This window comes from Poecilia reticulata, chromosome 13 (genome assembly GCF_904066995.2).
Source record: "Poecilia reticulata chromosome 13, P_reticulata-male-v2, whole genome shotgun sequence".
Lineage (NCBI taxonomy): Eukaryota > Metazoa > Chordata > Actinopteri > Cyprinodontiformes > Poeciliidae > Poecilia > Poecilia reticulata.
The window spans coordinates 18074148-18093263 of record NC_088842.1 but is presented as its reverse complement, the minus strand read 5'-3'; the positions used below and the strand labels follow the sequence as shown (position 1 = coordinate 18093263).

The 19116-nt window shown below is 37.3% G+C and overlaps 1 protein-coding gene across 1 annotated transcript; it reads right to left on the bottom strand.

Moving 5' to 3' along the window:
- Positions 1 to 660: 660 nt before the first annotated feature.
- On the bottom strand, positions 661 to 12909 carry LOC103474421 (uncharacterized). Its single transcript, XM_008425352.2, has 2 exons — positions 11027 to 12909; positions 661 to 1471 (listed from the first exon to the last, which is right to left on the bottom strand). Exons 1-2 carry the CDS (start codon positions 11028 to 11030, stop codon positions 828 to 830), a joined length of 648 nt encoding a protein of 215 aa, XP_008423574.1. The 5' UTR covers positions 11031 to 12909; the 3' UTR covers positions 661 to 827.
- Positions 12910 to 19116: the final 6207 nt, after the last annotated feature.

The following is a 19116-nucleotide window of genomic DNA, read 5'->3' as shown; positions in this document are numbered from 1 at the left end:
ATTTAAATTAATCTCCAAAGCAAAACAAAAATAATATGATGTTTCCCAAGAGCATGATGTTGAACTTTATGTATATATATATATATATATATATATATATATATATATATATATATATATATATAACGTATATTCTTATGTTTTTATGCGTGAGTGGCAAATTTTTAAATATGTACCTTATTACTGAAAGCCAGTTTTACAGGGAGCCAGGCGTTTCCTGTCATTTTAACAACTTTTACAATAAATGTGTCAAATAATTGCTGTCCATATCTGTTAACTAATAACCTAAATAATTCATCAGCAAAATTTCATAAACTCTACATGCCTGGTATATCCAGGGGAATGAAGCTGAAGACTATTGAGTCGAGGGGGGAAGACTGCAGATTAGATGCTGTGAATGCCTCTTCAAAACATTGGAGTTAACTTATATTCTTCAAACTTTAGTTTGTGAAGTGCCTTTGTAAAACTATTCCTACCTCTTCCTTTTCCTGTTTTGTTTACACCCAAGACACAATTTCTTTATTCTATTTTAGTGGGATCTTAAGGAAAAACTATATACATATATATATATATATATTTTTTTTTTTCTTTTCTTTTCTATAATTAGAAATCTTAAAGTATGATAATGCTTCTGTATTAGCCCCTTATCGCTATGTAAAGCACAGGTGTGTTGCAGTTATAGATACAAGACTTTTGGTTTATTTAAGAAATGAAAAAGAAAATCTGCAAATAACTGCAGGAATGTAAGCACTTCTTGAGTTTGTTTGGAGCAGTGGTGGTTTAAAGGTCTTACAGCTGCTTGGAGGAAGAATCTGTGATAAGGACCTTTATTCACCTACAATACAGCAGTCTGTGACTGAAGGAGCTCTCCAGTTCAACAACCGCCACTGGGGTAGGAGACATTGTCCATCAGTGACGTTATTTGAGCCAGAGGTCTCCTGTCTCCGACCACTGGCACTTGGACAAAGGCTCTCCCCAGAGCTGGCCTTCCTGATGAGCTTATCCAACCACTTCTTCTCAGCCGTAGATAAGCTGCTGCTCAAACATAATACACCAAAGAAGACGGCTGATGCCACTACAGAGTCAGAGAATGTCTTGAGGAGCGCCCTCTGCACGCCAAAAGACCTCAGTCTCCTCAGCAGGTAGGGTCTGCTCTGATCATCGGTGTTATGAATCCAGTCCGGTTTATTGTTCAGGTGAACATCCAGGTACTCATAAGTGTCCAGTATCTCAATGTCCCCTGCCTGGATGTTCAGCAGTGTCAGTGTGATGGGTCTGTGCATGCGGAAGTCCAGCTCCTGGATGGTGGATCTCACCGCATTGATCAGAAGATTGTTCCGTCGCTGCCAGTCCACAAAGTCTTGTGTCTGCTGTCTGCACTCTGAGTCACTCTCACTTTTGATGAGACCGGCTGTGGCAGAGTTGTCAGAGAGCTTTCCAAGATGGCAGCCTGGGGAGTTCATTGAGAAGTCTGCAGTGTAGTAGAAGGTGGAGAGGAATGAAAATCAATTAAGTTTGATTCTCATATCATCTATCAATATCAAGTGACTTTTAAGAACTTTTTCTGTTACTTGAGAATATGAGCAAGGTGGGTAAGTGTAAGTGAGTAAGTTTACGCTTCATTGGCTCGAGTCTGTGGAGGGGGGGACTTTCTCACGGTCACTTCTTCGTACATTACTTAGGCACATCATCTCTGTCTCCTGTCCCATTCTTCTTCTCGCGATTCAACAGTACCAAGACTGCCGAGGAACGATGACTCTTATGTTACTCACTCTCTCACACTTACACACACATGCAGTGTCATTTCTCCTATCTTACTTAATCTGTCCAGGGACAGATTAGCTGTGACACAGTGTTGCCCTGCCACCCATGACCTTCCAGGAGGTTCAAAGAGAGCAGAACCCCAGCTCACCACTGAAATTCAATGACCTGACCAAGCAGTGAGGCAAGTGAGGGGAAATGGAGGGGAATAATGGCAAGAGACAGTGGCCAGAGCGGAAAAAATTAAACAGTTTGCCGTAGTTTTCTGTTCCATCCACAACTTTTCAGTTTCTACTTTTCTGTCTGTTAATATGAATGTTTTGCATTGTTTTCTTTTTCCCTGTACAGTGTTTTACATTCTCCACCCTTATATTGCTTTTTTTCTGATGGGGCCAGGATGAAAAATGTAAAATTATGTTTGCAGTATGAGGAAGGAAATGAGACTATATTATGCAACACCATGCAGTATATGAGCAAAGTGAACACAGAGAGGGAAGCTAATCAGGTTTACGCTATTAACTATAAGTCACTGAAAGTTTCAAGGTAATATACGTGTGCTGATGCTGTGTGCCGTTCAAGTTTCCGTAAGCCCTAAAAACTTTGCATTAACGCTGCATATTCATGAAATTCACACTTGCTTCTGTTATCTTTCCAATCTGCTGTCTGAAGGTTGGAAAATCTTTTATTTATATAATCTTCACACATCTGTGTCAATCAGCGAATCAGAGTTCAGGTAGTCTTTATCAAAGGTGTGCAGCCTGGCTTTGATAGAACCATCGATAAGAGGCACTACATATTCCTCCCCAAGGCTCAAGAGAAGACCCGTAATCAGCCTTATCAGCAGCAAGATCATTCCACCAGGGATACGACATCGCCACCGATCTCATTAATCCTGATAAAAGATGTTGTTCTGCCTTTGCTTGTAAACTCATGTGCAGCAGCTTCGCAGGTTAACAGATCAGAATATAAGTGCTGGTAAACAATATGTAGGGAACAAGTTCAGCTTCAACATGTTTGCACAAATATATGGTCTTCACTGCTACTCTGGTCTTTCGATTTAGGATCACAGATGTTTTGTATATGTTTTAGTTTCTTTGAGAAAGTTATGACTTAGTTGATCATAGATAGATAGATAGATAGATAGATAGATAGATAGATAGATAGATAGATAGATAGATAGATAGATAGATAGATAGATAGATAGATAGATAGATAGATAGATAGATAGATAGATAGATAGATAGATAGATAGATAGATAGATAGATAGATAGATAGATAGATAGATAGATAGATAGATAGATAGATAGATAGATAGATAGATAGATAGATAGAGTTAATGTATCAAAAGTTTTGTTAGCTTTAAGATGACAGGCTTTGAATATCATTCATCCCTAGGACCATAGGCAGGCATATAGATAAGGCTTGAAGATAATTGATTTTGGCTTTTCCAGAGACAATGAAAGGATGAAAGGAGATCAAAAGGGAAGAGAAGACAGTGTTTTGATAATTAAATCCCAGGATGAACCTCGACAGATCAAAACTACAAAGAGCGAAACCTGTAAATCTAAGCTTGATGCTTCTTGACCGAGACGCTGGCTTTGTTGTAGAATAACTTGACAATTGATTCTTTTGAAATCAATGTCAAAGATTTCAGAAATTAACATGTCACAGTTGCGAAGTCACGACAACTTCCACTCTCAAGTTTCTCGCGCTCCAGAAAGAGTTTTACCTGGGATGAAAGGAGAGCAAAGCCAGCGCCTTTAGCTCATTGTATAATTAAAGTCTTAGGAAGCCCACTGCTGAGGAAGCCATGCCCTCTCCCTCTCTGTGGAGGCGGGTGATGAGATTGAGATGTAAGGTAATGGATTACTCATGACAGCTCCTTGAAACAGCACCTGCTACCTGGCTAACATGTTTAGCATAAAGTAATCAATTTTTTTTTTTTATCATCCCAGCCATACAAGCCAATTAGACCTGATTCATCAACAACTCGCCAATTAGTTATTATTACAACTAATTAAGTTACTTTTTACTTATGTTTTAATTAGGTGACACCACCCTTTGCACTGATGACATTGTACCCGTACTGAGCTAATGGAGCTGATGTTTGCTAGGTTGTTGCACTTGGCTGAACATGGCATATTCTAGCTCTTCCTCACTGCCTCTCAGTTGACATTCAGGGCTTAAGTACACACAGACAACCTCATTTGACGACCTAAACCTGACTGACCATTCAAATGCATATTGAATACATGTTTATGTAGACTTTTAAAATGGTGAGCCAGGATTTGTCACTAAATTTGCTTAAAAAATCCCACTGTTTGTGATCCCAAATCTCTCTAATATATAAGAGTAAAAAGTATGAACTATATTTTTATGTAGAACCGTTTTTTACATTGATCTGCTATACTTGCCTCAAAAATAGAGACTTTTGTTACACAGAAGGCTAAAGATAACTAAATTAAACAAAAAAGTGCATCAAGACACTTACTGAAGAAAATGAGGTGACATGTATGAAAATCAACCTAAGTCCCTATGAATTTTGTTGTTTTAAATTTGTGTAATTCCATGTTTTACAAAGCAAACACATTTGTTTACAATAATAAACATTTATTTTCAATAATTTAATGATTGTTTTTGAAATCCCAACAATTTACCTGCATATTGAGCATTTTTAAGTAAGATTTTTTTCTATAAATAATAGCACACATGGTTCATATGAAAGATATATATGTATAATGCTGACATATTTAAAATTCACAATTATTTTATTACGCCTTAAATGGTTGTAAGACTTAAAATATTTTGGGATGACAATGGTCACCATAGCAGGACATATCTAAAGAAAAATCGTTGGATGACTTTTCCATTTCTATGCCTTTTTATATGAATATAAATACAACAATAAATGCTAAAGATAAAGAGGAGAGGAGAAGAATCAATTTAGAAAAGCTCTGTAATTGTCAGATGGAGGAAAGTACCGATGCAAGAGACTGGGGAATAGAATTGGCGCCAGAGATTACCCATTTCCCCACCGAGGATCGTGAACAAGTAATTTAGTCATTTTACTTTAAGCTCCTTTTGTTACTTCCCTGCAACATTTTACCCATTTTAGCATCAGTTGTCTCTTGCTTTCTTGACAGGAGCAAACCAAACCAATTTTCCCCCTATTGTTTTTGAAGAGGCAATCAGCAAAGTGTCCCTGCTTTGATTAGATTCTGAGCCCCTCTCTTCCTTTTTTACGTTTATACATTTTTCACTATTGCCTTTTCTATTGTCTGTTCAGCGGAAAGTGAAAAAAAATGCTATTCTATTAAAAGTCTTAGGATCTTACGTTAAGGTAAGAATCCTCCATGAATACTTGACCCAAATACTTTATCTTTCATCACTCAGTCTCCATTTCACCACCAACTGAATATCTTATACCCGGTTTCTTTCAGAAATTCAATTACTCAAAAAGGCTTAGATTGCATGTGGTTGCAGCCTTTCGTTTAAGTTAGGTGTCAGCAAAACTGAAAAAAAAAGTTTGAAAAGAGGCCTCTGACTTTAAATATACAATGTGTCTCTTCTCATGAGGAGTAAGGACAAGTAGTGGAGAGTTCGAAGGGCAAAACCACTGCTGACTAAAACAAGAACACAAAACCCCATTTCGCACATCCCAAAACTATTTTAACGAGATCCATTACTGTTGGAAACATATCTGATGCACTGGCAATGAAACTGTTACATCTCGAGTAATCTAACAACTTATACCTTCAGTCAGGTGATGGTAGTGTGATGTTCTGGGTCTGCTCTGCTAATTCTGGACCTAGACGACTTTCTGTAACTAATTGAACACATAATTCTGATCTCCGCCAGAAAATCCTGAAGGAGGCTGTCCAGCTATCTGTTCATGATTGTAAGACAAGCAGTACACTGATCCAACCTGGAAGGTTTAGCAGGAATCGTACCGTATCGCTCATTAGAAATGAATAGAGGGCGGAAGGCGGTGGTTATTCTAAATGTATTACTATTCAGTAATTCAGTTTTTTGGGCTTTTAGTTGAGTGTATGCGGCAATTGTGATAATACATATATGTAGAGGAGTTTAAGTTTGTGTTTAGGACTTGCTATCCAGATTTATCCAAGTGTTTAAAACATGTGCCCTCCATCTGTTTGGTTCTTGTGTATTTTTTTAAAGCACAAATTAGAAATTGGCATCAAAATATGCAGTGCAAATTAATTAGGCACCAGCATCCTAAAGTGAATAATAAGTACCAGGGTTGAATCGAGAAGACAAACAGCTCTGACTAGCGAATACAGCCAACGATCCACACCAAAGGAAGCTTAGATGAAGCGGCACTGGATTTAGGTTTGATGGATTTAATTCCTACTGATGGGCTCTCCGGAAAAGTGCTCAATTCAAAAAATCTGCATAATGAAGTCAAACTGCCTGTGCCAGTTTTTTATATATATATATATATATATATATATATATATATATATATATATAAGGATAGAAAAGTAATGCCAAATATATATATATATTTGGCATTACTTGCATGTGTCTGTTTGTGTTTAAAAATGAATCATTTTCAGGTCTGTATTCCTGCTTCGGGAAACTTTGCAGCATTTCTTACTTTTTTGTGATAGGTAACTTTTTGTGTGTTTTGTTGTTGTTGTTGTTGTTGTTGTTGTGTGTATGCTTCTGTCATTGTTCCGGAGCAGAAATGAAGCACCCAAAAGAAACACAAACTTTGGACATTGTGACTAGTGATAAATGTCCTGTCATGGTCAATTAGTGCCTGAGACAGCACATCATACTATTTGTTTGGATGACGGCCCAGACTGAAGGGAAAGGAGAGAAAAAAAAGCAAGAAAGACAAAGAGTGAAGAGACATGTAGGAGGGAACATATGATTGTAACGGAAGAGAAAAGGATAGGAACACTAAACCAAGAATGATATTTGGACAAGTGATTTGTTTTCTACTATATAAAAATAAACAGAATGGGGGAAAATAGAAATGCCAAAAAGTTACTTTAAGTATAATTGAAAATACAATTCACATAACCTTAAGAGAACACATTTAAAACCAATTAGCTTAGCTCTAATTAAAGAATCTGCCTTACAAGATATAATTAGTGAAATCAGAGGAACATTGAGTTGCTGATAGATGACAGTCATCACAGATTTCTGAATCATTTTAGGGAAACGGTTTTATGTTGGCATTGTGTGCAACTCTTGTCAAAACAACATTGGGGGGAAGAGTTAACATGACGTGTTTTGTGTTAAGCATGTAAGTCAAAATGTTTGAGTTTGGTCTCATCTGCATAGAGCATCTTCTTCTCTGTGTTTTATGTGTCCAACATAACTGGTGGAAAACTGTAGATGGACTTCTTGTGCCATCGTTCTCGTCACTTTTTCACAGCTATGTAATGAACTGGTACTGGTTGAAGTCATGAAGAAACCAACCCATGCTTTAAAGGGAAGCTGGGATTTGTGTATAAACTTTTCAAGTTTTATAATGTGTTATAATATTATTCCCTCATCAAAAACATACCTGGACATGCATCTTTCATGCACGTTTGGGGAAATCTTTGAATCCCCTTGACAGACATTAAGGGATATTTTAATAAAACAGGAAGATCACAGATGAAGAAGGTCACTGAAAGAGCAACAGGGTGGAAGAAATATTGAAGATAATGGAAATTATGTTAAAGACGAGAAGGCTTCAGAGTCAGAGGGAGAGAAAGAAGATATACAGAATAAGCTGATGAATGAGAAAAAGGAAGCACTGATTCAGAGGCCAGCTGGACTAATTAATACCTGTCAATTCATCTTGATTTTGGTGATGGCATTTGACAAAATGTAATGTTTATTGCTTGTTTCATAACTGGTTAGTGCATTATGTGTTTATGGTGTAAAGCACTTTAAACTGCCATCTTGCTGAAATGTGCTATACAAATGAACTTAACTATTTTCTGTTGAAATTCATCTGCAGAGACATCAAATATTAGAATGATGTAACATTTTACAGCTGCTATGAATCTAGAAATGTCAGGACTTACAAATGAAATTAATACATGTTATCCGTAATAATAGTAAAATGAAGTATGAAGCACATCAAAATAACAGAAACGTAGCAAAACTCCATTAGATCGTTGTAAATTTCACTTTAGAATGATGCCACTTTATCTATGTTTTTAGTTGTATAGATGCAAACATGAGGCTGTTGGAGAAAAATCCCTAAAATACTTTACAGAGCAGAGAAAAAGTTTATTTAGGAAAGTGTTGAACCTTTCTTAAAATATTGCTGTCAGTAAAACTGTAAAAAATAATTTTAGATTTTTTAAAAATCTCTAAGATATCAATAAAAACATTACTGATAGCCTGTCAGCATTGAAAAAAATAAATGTAGTTTTCTTAAAGTTAAAAGAGAATACCTAGTGAAAGTATCTGCTTATGTGAGAAGACACATAAAAAACATGAATATACACAGTGGAAATCTATTACACTTTTTCAGTAGTTATCTAAAAACTTAAAAGCCTTTTATATAAGCTCTGTTTGCCGCCAACAAGCCTCCAGGATTTACGGATCAAGACAGAGAGGATAGCAGTAATATTCTTCCCTTATGCATGTGCACAAATTTGTGTGTGTGGAATCTTTAGCAGATGTTGATTCAGCTAAACGTTTGATCTCAAAAACTCTTCTTCTGCAGACTTTATCATTTATAAGGCGTGGGTACCATCTGCTGTAGATTCAGAAAACATAGTCCGCCACGATTCTCAGCCTGTCAGTCATATAACGGTGACACCAACACTTTCTCCTGTAGGAGAAAAACCTGACAAGATGCTCTGCGCACAAACGAAAACACAACTGTTGATAACTTGAGACTTGTTTCTTTTTTTCGAGCTTATTCATTGACTGCATGCAGTTGTGGTTATGGGATGAGTGGCACTCAGAGCAAGTCCTTCCCTTTTTCGTCTGATACCATGTTTTTTTGTTTTTTTTGTTTTCACAAGTCTGAGTTGTGAAAACAGAATGCATCTTCAGTGCATTCTGTGACCTGAGGTGCTTGCAGCTACCAGTAAGTACAGTAAGTAGCTGCTAATGTAGCTGTGAAGATATGCTGTCGTTGTTTGCAGCTGGTCATTGTTTGACTCCCCTCGTAGTGGACAGGCCATAGTCACTGTCCTTCAACAATCTGTCGTAAAGATGTTTTAGAGAAAGCAGTGAAGACTCCAGCAACTCTGCTAAAATTGACAAAAGTGGAATAGTCTGTCCATCATGTTAATGGGTTTTGGCTGTGAAGATATGTTGAACAAATAGGAATCAAATCTGCTTTTAAGATATCAGGGTAAACTATAAGCTATTTATTTATTTAGGTGACTCACCTGCGACGACTGCAACGTATTTGCTATTCTTACGTTGTCAAGCGAGTTATTCGATTGAAGTTTTTAATGAAGTTATATTTTTTCTTCAATTATTATGAAATCACAATTACCTTCGGGAAAAGAAAAGACGTCAGGAAAAAAAAAAGATCTAACAGAATTTTATTTTATTGCATTTTCTTTTGATGCAGTGCTCCTGGATTTTTCAGAACCCCTCAGGGTTCTGACCACAATATTATTAAAAGATCAGCGTTGAGAATTTCTGCCAAAAATTCGTTGACAGTCGCAAAATTATGCACGACCCGGATGAAGCGTGGGATATGCAATTTTTCTTAGTTTACTTTTGTTATTACATGACTGGGAGACATAAATAACAGGGGTGATTTTTGTGACACATGAATGCAGTGATGACTGCATTACTGAATGTTATTGCTGGATGCTGCTGTGTGCCGACTACCATGATCATCAGTCCTTCACTTCCCGTGTTGTATTTGCTTTTGAATCCCCAAGCCCGTCAGTGTCAAACTATGAACAAAGCTCTGCACTAAACCTGCATACACATGTAGACAATCCCAAAGTTATGGCACAGTTTCCTGAATTGAGGCAGCAGTTTTTTTTTATGATTGTTGTGTTTGTTTGATGCTCATTTTTAATTTGCTTGCTGATTAAAAGGAGACAAATGTCCAAATTCATCTAACTGTTGTGTTTTGCTAACAGCAACAAAGCACCATTTTCATGTCAAAGGGGCAGTTTTATGTATTTTCCAGGCACAAAACAATATAGTCACTTGATTTTGCTAAAAAAATCAAGTGACTATATTGCCTTCAGTTGTTACAAAATTTTTATATCACAAACAATTTGATACCTTGAAATTGGGCCTCTGTCTCTTTAAGAAGCTCATACTCTTTCCAATACTGCCTTCTGCATCATCACAACAATGCTCCTTCATTATACCATTTACAACCATTCTTAGGAATGTTGAGCACACGACAGATTAAAAGGATTTTTCAAACATGCATGAAAGAATCAAAGCAACAATCCAGGTTTTTGATAAGGACGTAACATTGTAACATAATATAAAACTCAAAAAGGTCAGTTTTACATAATGCATCCCCCTAAAAGTTGCTGAAGCTTCAGCGTGTAAAGGCATGGTTCTTTAAAATCACAGCAAAGGCGCTGGTTATTGTCATGAACCTACTCTAGCCCGACATGGATGTGAAGAATTGCATTTTCAAATTAATTCATTTTAAAAAGCCATACATTATTTAGCTATTTATTCATGTTCATGGCATGGTTTGATTTAGCTTTAAAAGTAGAAGAAAAGAGCAATTTGTGAGTTAATGAGGAGTGAAAATGAATTGAAGCAATTAGAAGTGTACAGTATAATAAAGTATGTGAGTTTGAAGTGCTGTGTAATTGCAGACTTTGATTTCACAGGAGATAACCACTAGTAATGAAATGTGACACCTATTCTGAGAAAGTAATTGCTAAATATGAAATCCCCAAACAAATCAGCGAGTAGTTGAAGTTATTATCCACGATACATAATGGTGTTGCAGTGAGGATTTCTGGATGTCACTGCTTTCCCCCTCTAAAAAGAAACTCACAAATGCCAGAATTGCATCGTCTCCAATTAAGGCGTCTGCAACAACAAAAAATGTCCCCACCCATTTAAAATCCCTGAATTAAGTAACTAGTTTTATATCTGGACAAATTCTAAGCTGGTTTGTTTTGAACATTTAAGTTGTCATCAGTTTTTTAAATATTTTATTACACACTACTGAGGAGTTGACAGATCTGTTTTAGATTTAGATCCAGCCATTGGAGACATTTGCATGTCATGATATGTAAACCAAAACTAGAAAATTGTGTGAATATCTTTTCCTTTCCTTACCCATGTCAGTGGAGATCTGGGTTTGAGTCGAGACCGGTTCTTCCAAGACCAAGAACGGACCTACCAAGAACAAGGCCAAGGCCGAATGTTTTAGTTTGACACATATTTCAGGACATTGCTTTTTAAACACCACAAAATGCAAAACGTAATGGAAAAAGGGATTATTACTCAATCAATGCTAATTAGTGGTATTAAACTAAAAATTATCATAATAAACTAATATTTAAGCAGCCACACATTGATATATATTCTTAATAAATGAATTAACATTTCACAATAGTTGTACGATAACTTTACAAAAAAAAACATTGAGAGATTAAGCTAATAAAGATTTGTCATATTTAAGAAAATCTTTTTTAAGCAATACACATAGCAAAACCATGTTGACAGAATTCATATGGTTCATACTGGAGAATAGAAAATATATATACGGATATACACAGCATACCCACCATAACATAATATTCCATGATGCAATTACCTCAAATAGCGCTAAAGATCTGCTGAGGAACTTGTGCCCTGATGTTGTGACACACATGTTACACACATAAATGCTTCTGCATTTTAACATAACTCTAGATTAAAGGAGTAACTTTCTCATGCTCACCTCTCACTTTCTTAATTTGTCAGTTCTACATTATGATTCATACTGTGTAATCAATCACAAAACAATGTGGAGAAAAACAATTTAAATCCATGCTAAAAAGGCACAGGAAAAAAACAAAAAATTTCCCCAACAAACTATTGCACCACACTCTGCAACAGCAGACTCCTGGGAAGCAGGACACATCACTGATTACTGGGCAGAGGTCAGATTATTCATTCTTATCCAAATAGAAATTTGAATTTCTGCTTCAGATCTACATGTCAAACAGACACAAGGAAGCGCAGCTCATCACTGACAGGCAAAGATCCGTGCAGAATGAACTGACGCCAAACGTGAACTCTTCCTGCTGTGATGCAATCTGAATTCATGAAACAATATGAGCCGTGCAAAGCACTCCATGATGTTATTCATGAGCTTGACAAACTTTAACGTCTTGTATGCCTCTACAGCAACTTCTCTGCACCGGGGTGTCTGCCCCGGCCCCGCTGGAGTCAAGACCAGCTTATAACTTTTTGTCAAAATTATCTCGTCACACACACACACACACACACACACACACGCACACACACACGCACACACACACACACTCCTGTTCATATTCACTCTATGGTCTTTGTCAAAGAACTAATATAATTACATAGTGACATTGAGAAACCAGCACATATTTTAAGAGAAGTAATAAAACTATTCTACACTCAGATTCTTCATTACCTCTTGTGTGTACTTCAGTCTCTTACACACCAGAGAACAGTTCGCTGCTTAAAGAACGTCCTCTCTCTCTGAATAGGTAGAGTAACAATGAACGCATGGTTTGAACACAAACTCAGGAAAAATCATTAATGTTACAAATGTTAATTTATTTCTATCATAATGTTCAATAATAATGATTTTTATATGTATATATATTTTTATTAATTTATTATGTAATAGATGAATGTCTACTTTGTGACTGCAGCTCAGCCTGCATAGAATCAGCATTGTATCATTGTAATACAAGCAAGAGTAATAACTCACTAGTTTTAGGGAATAGATGTATGCTGATGGTATTTATGTCCTTCTGTTGTGAAGGTGAGGGGGGATGTAACATTCAAAACTCCAATGTGTTGAAAGACCTTTAACTATATGATTCTGATGTTCTGCTCCGTCCTGTGGCGCCACTAAGCATCTTCCCTGCTGAAGTGCCCTTGAACGTATCAGTGAAGAACTTGTAACCATGAGAGATGATGTTCTGTAAAACTGGATACTAAAACACACTCCAAAAAAACCCCCCCAAAAAACAGCAAGATGGTTAAAGAAAAAAATAGTGATTGGTAATATTTACAAATTCTAGAAAAAAACATTTTGGGGAATGTATTATCTCAAAGTCAATGTCATCTCCCTTTTTGCTTGTCATTATCAGTATATTTGATTGCATCACACTTTCAGACACTATCTCCATGGTAACTCCCTGTTACCAAGAGGAAGGGTGTCTAAGATTGTGACGTCTTTATTTATTTTTTTCGATTGGCTCATGATATCCCTTTCATATCAATATAGCTTTCTCTGCTCAAGCCCACAAATACCTGGTGCACACTAAAAGTGACATCTAGTTTTGGATGTTATACCAGACAGTTGAGTTAAGCTGCAGTTTTTGTGAATACTTGAACTCCTGTCCTTATCCCACTAACCTTAGCATGAAATATGTGCCATGAAAAATTCTCTGCAATCACTTTTACCTTATCATTTTGATAATTATCATTTAGCTTCAGCACCTCAAAAACTCAAGAATAAGGAAGGAAAAGCTAATTTACAAACTGTGGAAAGTAATTCCCACCTACTAGGAGCCAGAAAATGGATCAATATAGAACATATTAATTTAGTGAACTATAAGCCTAAACTATGTGCTCACACTGCCTTGTTTTACATACACAGCAATTGAGTAAAATTCAGTAACTTGACTACATATTCTGCATGGCAGATGTGTGACTTTGGCTGTAAACAAAGTACACGTGTTATTTGACTGCCATCCAGCTCTGTCAGTAAGATGGAGAACTTAACTCAAGCAAAGTGGCAAATGCAGGAATGCTCAGACAGCCAGAACCCAAAGCAGGTTCATCCTTCACTAGTGCGTTTACTCAGCTGGGACAGAGCTGACAAGAGACCAGAGTGACTCTGACATTAAATATAATATGTGATCCTTCGATATTTTATCATCGCCTCTCTGTTTTCAGTCCTTTTTGTGTTATGAGGAGCAATTTTATCAAAGTAAAACATGCAAATAGGGTAACACTCACAGTAACTTTTTCTCTTTGCATGGTGGAAAGCAGAATAAAGTCTCTAAGTAAAAACACAAAGAACTGCAACGTGAAGACCCAGGAAAGCACTAAATACAGCAAAAATGCAAATGTACATTAAGGTAGTACATGTGTGCACTTCTTTTTAGTGAATGCCCCCCTCAGCTAGCAGAAACAAAAGCCTGCAGCATTTTAAGCTGTCAGGGGTGGGAAGCAAAGTGCTAAAAACTATGGCAAACTCCTCATAGGAGTTTCAATAGCAGAACAATCAATACGCCGGCTTCAAACACAGAGCGCACAAGTATGGTAGCTTTGAGTGTTGTGTGTATGAGTGTGTGTGTGTGTGTGTGTGTGTGTGTGGGTGTGCGTGCATGTGTGCGTGTGCGCACAGCGAGACAAAAATGGACTCAAGGTTTGTCATAGTTATTGATTCAGTTCGCTGCGAGAGCAGCAAGAAACTGAGTGGTGGAATCATTATCTTGACAGTTACAAACACTCTGTGCTCACACAGTCATAAACTGGAATATACACAGAAAAAAATAACAAACACTCTTCAACATGCGTCCTTCACAGTCAGGTTGACTTCAGATGGATTCCTTCCTGCAGAGCACACGTACATCCTACTTGTGAAGAAGCGCACAGCCCCGAAATCAGGAGCTGGGTTTATTACACACCTACACACAAATATTCACAGGGCAGAGTTCCTAACCTTGTTATGGTCTGGTAGATTCGCACATCGATCACGACCCCCTTACAGACATTGAGGATATGACAGTGGCAAAAGAAGAACTGAGGAAACACGGCGTGTGTTTACAAATACACAGAGTCTTTTATCTCCAAAACAAAACGTGGAGCAAAGTCTGTACTTTTTTAAAATGTCATTGGTGTGTTCAGAGATATACTTAAAAAGCAAAAAGCAAAAATGTCCTCTATAATCAAGTATATGTCTCTGCATTGGCAGGCATCAATTAGTCATTAAAATCAGATTTTCATCTGGTAATTGTCAAAGCAAAAGCCCCACTTAATATAAGCAATTATGCTGGTTGTTACATAATTGTGCAGCAGTTTGGGAATTCAAGCATGTGGTGAACTTTGCAGAAGTATTATGAACAATGAGAGAACAATAATTAATCAACAACGTGAGGACATAACCAGGCCATTTATTTTTCATACCACTAACAGTTCTGCCTTTCTTCCCAACCTCCTAAGTTGATCAAAAGCAAGCCTCAGTATTACCTCCAGATTTATGTTTTCTTATCTCTTCAACTCCACTCTATTAAGTAACTAAGTAACTTTAGTTAAGACTAAAATTCGAATGTTGGACCTTATTTTTTGCCATTTCTTTGTCAGTTTGTTGTGTCTTTGAACTCTTAATTTCCCACTCAGTAGAGATAACCCCACTGCAAGAGATATGAGACATCAACATGCACAATACATGTATTTGAAATCTCTGATATTGGTTTTGGCACACAACACCTGGAATTTAGTCAGCTGAGTTATTGTCATCAAAAAATGACTGACATGAACTTCCCTCTAACTATTGTTCAATAACTTTTGTAATTTTTATGCCTTCTATTGACCCACGTTTTGCAGTGATATCCCATCTGTAAATTATTGTATTGTTATTGAATATATTGTCAAAAATACACAGTTGAAAATAATGACTGAGAAAATCTGGGTTGAATGTCGGACACTGCAGCAGCCAGTTATTTTGGTGAGATCTCATTAAGAGCAGGAAAGGATGAATATTGGAGAAAAATTATATAACAAGGTTAAGAAAAATCTATGGAGGAAAGAAGAGAGAAAAAGCCATGGAGTACAAAAAGAAAAAAAATAAGGAATGAATGACAGCAGAGCAAAGAAAAAGAAGTTGTAATTCACTGGCCTTGTTATTTTTGATGAGACGTATCTGAATAGCAGAAAGGAAGACAAGACAAATGGACAAGTTAAAAGCAAATTCAATGATGAAATGTAGGCAAGATGGCCATGTAACAAACTCAAAACTTTGGGTTTCTGTTTCTTTTGCTGGGTGGGAAAAAGGGGGGGTATAACACTGGATTGCACAGCGTCTATTAGTATCTGTTGCTAATGACGGCAGGCGCCATTACTATCACTGAGTCACATTCACAAAACCATGCTACTCCAATGAGGGATGAGCAGGCACCTGGAACAAAAGCTATCTGATTTCTATAAAATAAGGTTTAAGGTAAAGTTGAGAAAACTGTTGATGTGATACAAAAAAAAACAAAAAACCATATGTTCTATCTTGATATAAATCTATAAACTGTTGGGTTTCTGTCAGAAACCAGCAAATTATTACTTCAAAAACCATTGATTTGAATCAAACCTCCAGGAAAGGAGACACATATTGGGGCGTGACAGGAAGAAGAAGTAGGGTAAGAGAGCTATGAGTGTCCCTGCACAAATCTACCCTTTTGAGCAACTTCCTCGTTAACACTACCTGCCCTCCAGTCAACGCCGACAACTCAGTCGCTGGCATGTGAGCAAAAAGGACCAGACGGAGCCACTGGAACCCATTACCCGCATTTGAACCTGTGGTAATATGAAATGTTTCTATAAATGTCTAAGGTGCACCAAATCTGGGGTTGTGGCTGAGGAAGGGGAGACTTCACTGCTTTCTGACAGCAAACCCCTATAGCGGTGTGCTCTCCTCCTCCTTCTTCACTTAAACTATGTAAAGGAAGAACAAGTGAGGCGAGTTGAAGGAAAACAGCCATGAGAGAAAAAGTCAAAACTAAACTTTGAGGAATAGTGCTTGAAAAGATGGAGGCTCTTCTTCAATACAGTGCCAAGAAGACCTTGGAGACAAGAGAAAAAAAAAAAGATATATCTCTAAGGCACAAAAAAAATGTGTCATCAAATTAGATCATCATTATCACAGTCATTAAATTGTCATTATTATTATTATTATTATAATGACAACAAACAGAGATACCATTTAATCTCTCTTTCATTTAAACAACAGCGTATTCTGACCATGCTGTTTCTGCAGGGACACCAATCAAATGATCCCCAGAAGCTAAAGCCCTCAAACTTTGAAACTGTTAATGGTTGATAATGTGTTTGTTGACTTCTTATCAATAAACTTTAAAAATAACTTTTCAACGTCTGGTAGTGACATGCAAAAAAGCAGATGACTCACATCTTCAGTGTCTGAATCAGAACAGAGCAAGCTGCAGCTAGAAAACAACATTTTGGATGTGGGCTATTAAAACAAGCTGGGTAGCGAATTAAAGGGGCCCCTCAGGCTAGAAATCAAAGATACAGGATTTCCTTGACTTCTGGGTGGAAAAACAGTTTCAAATATTTAAGGTAACAATGATATGGACTTCAGAGAATTGTTTGAAACTAGTTGTATGCATATTGCAGGAAAATATATTATTTTATTTTTTAGCTCCAGTTGGTATAGTTGAAGGCTAAGGTTAAGTTTTTGGGGTTTTTTTAGAAGTAAAGATGCTAATTGGTTGTATGTAGAAGACAAAATATGGACCGGAAGCTGTTTCACCAACAATTAGGAAGGGGTCTAGAAATGACTGAGCTATGGCAGTTTTAGAAGAAATAAGCTGCGATGTTCAGCACTGAAAACCCCTAAATTCAGCATTGACAGTCTTTTAAATGAAAAAAAGTTCTAGATAAGAACACTTGTCTTTAAAGCTACAACTTGACCACATCTTTTCATCAGGAATGCTTGAATTAAGAAGACAGAAAGACAATTTGGGTGACTCAAAAAACACTCGCCAACAAGAAAATACGTAGTGGGAGGAGTGTCGGTCTGCTCCTTCTGCACGGAGTCAAAAGGTATCATAACAATCAATGCAAATTTCACCAAGGACACATTGCTGCCAGGGAAGAATACTTCTCAGAGTCTGATGAGAAGAAGTAAAATCTATAGTCAAACAAATATATAGTCAATTCTGCTCTAGCTATCAGTTTTTGAGACAATGGGTATCATTGTTTATGGGTGTTTTCCTACAAAGGGGAATGAGAGTTGAGTTGAACTACGACGTTTTGGATTGTGATACACCGTGGATTTTGTGGCGCTCGGTACAGATGGTCTTGCCATGTGCTTTTTATTAAAAAAGAGGGATGTCTGTCTGATGTAAAAAGCTTTGGCTTCATCAGTGATTTACCAAGAACACCATGCCCAACAGCGTTTCTCTGAGTTCTCATTCTGAGAAAATTTTTCTAAGGGTTGAACATTTTCCTTCCAGTCCCTTGTCAAACCAGTGGGGATTTGGAACATGTTACAGGAGAATTTCTGAGCGAATGAGAATGAAGCTTTCTACCATTGACTCATCTCCGTTTTCCTTCTGTACTTAATTCAGATCCCCTATGAATGATCCATTCAGACTTTTAAATCCCTCCAACCTGAGACACAGGTGTATTAACATCTATCCAAAGCAGCGTGTAGCACAGAAGCTAATATATATTTTCTACAAACACTTTATTGTTACGGTGTGACATGATGCCTACCTCCAGGAGTCCACAAAGAACAAAAGCCCCTTTCAGATCACAAAACATGCAACACAGACCACTTTAATATGGATCCCTTTGTCCTTTCACACCATATAATCTGAACTTCTGAAAACATGGGCCGTGTGCAGTTCTAGACCACACAACTGTGATTACTGAGTGATAGGGGCATGACAGGGATTTCAACTTTAGTTTATCTGTAAAGCACATTTCAGCAACAAGACAGTTCAATAGGTTAGGCTGCGGGTTTTCCCCTGTGCTCTTCCTCACTGGACTCTGTGCTGCAATCTTCATATGGGTGAGATGTCCAGATTGTCGTAAACACAAGTGTACTTGTTGTGTTCTATCCTCAAGATGCAACTATTTGCATCACATTTAAAGTTCGACATATTTTTCAGATCAGACCGACAGTGGAGAATGCAGCACACACTTGCATCTAAGGGGGATGTACTGAGACCAAATAACCTGACGCGCATTTATTTCGACTGCAGGGAGAGGCTGGAGTATCCGGACAGGATCCAGAAATGCACAGGGAGAACATGAAAAATCCATTCACAAAGGCCTCAGCAGGGATGCAAACCCACAATGCCCTTTGCTATAAGACAAACAGCATTAACAACTCTGGCATCATGCAGCCAAAGCCAACTGAATATGTTGCAAAGTAGATATTTTTTTATCACACTGTTTCATTTACAATGTCTAAAATTCTTTCTAGT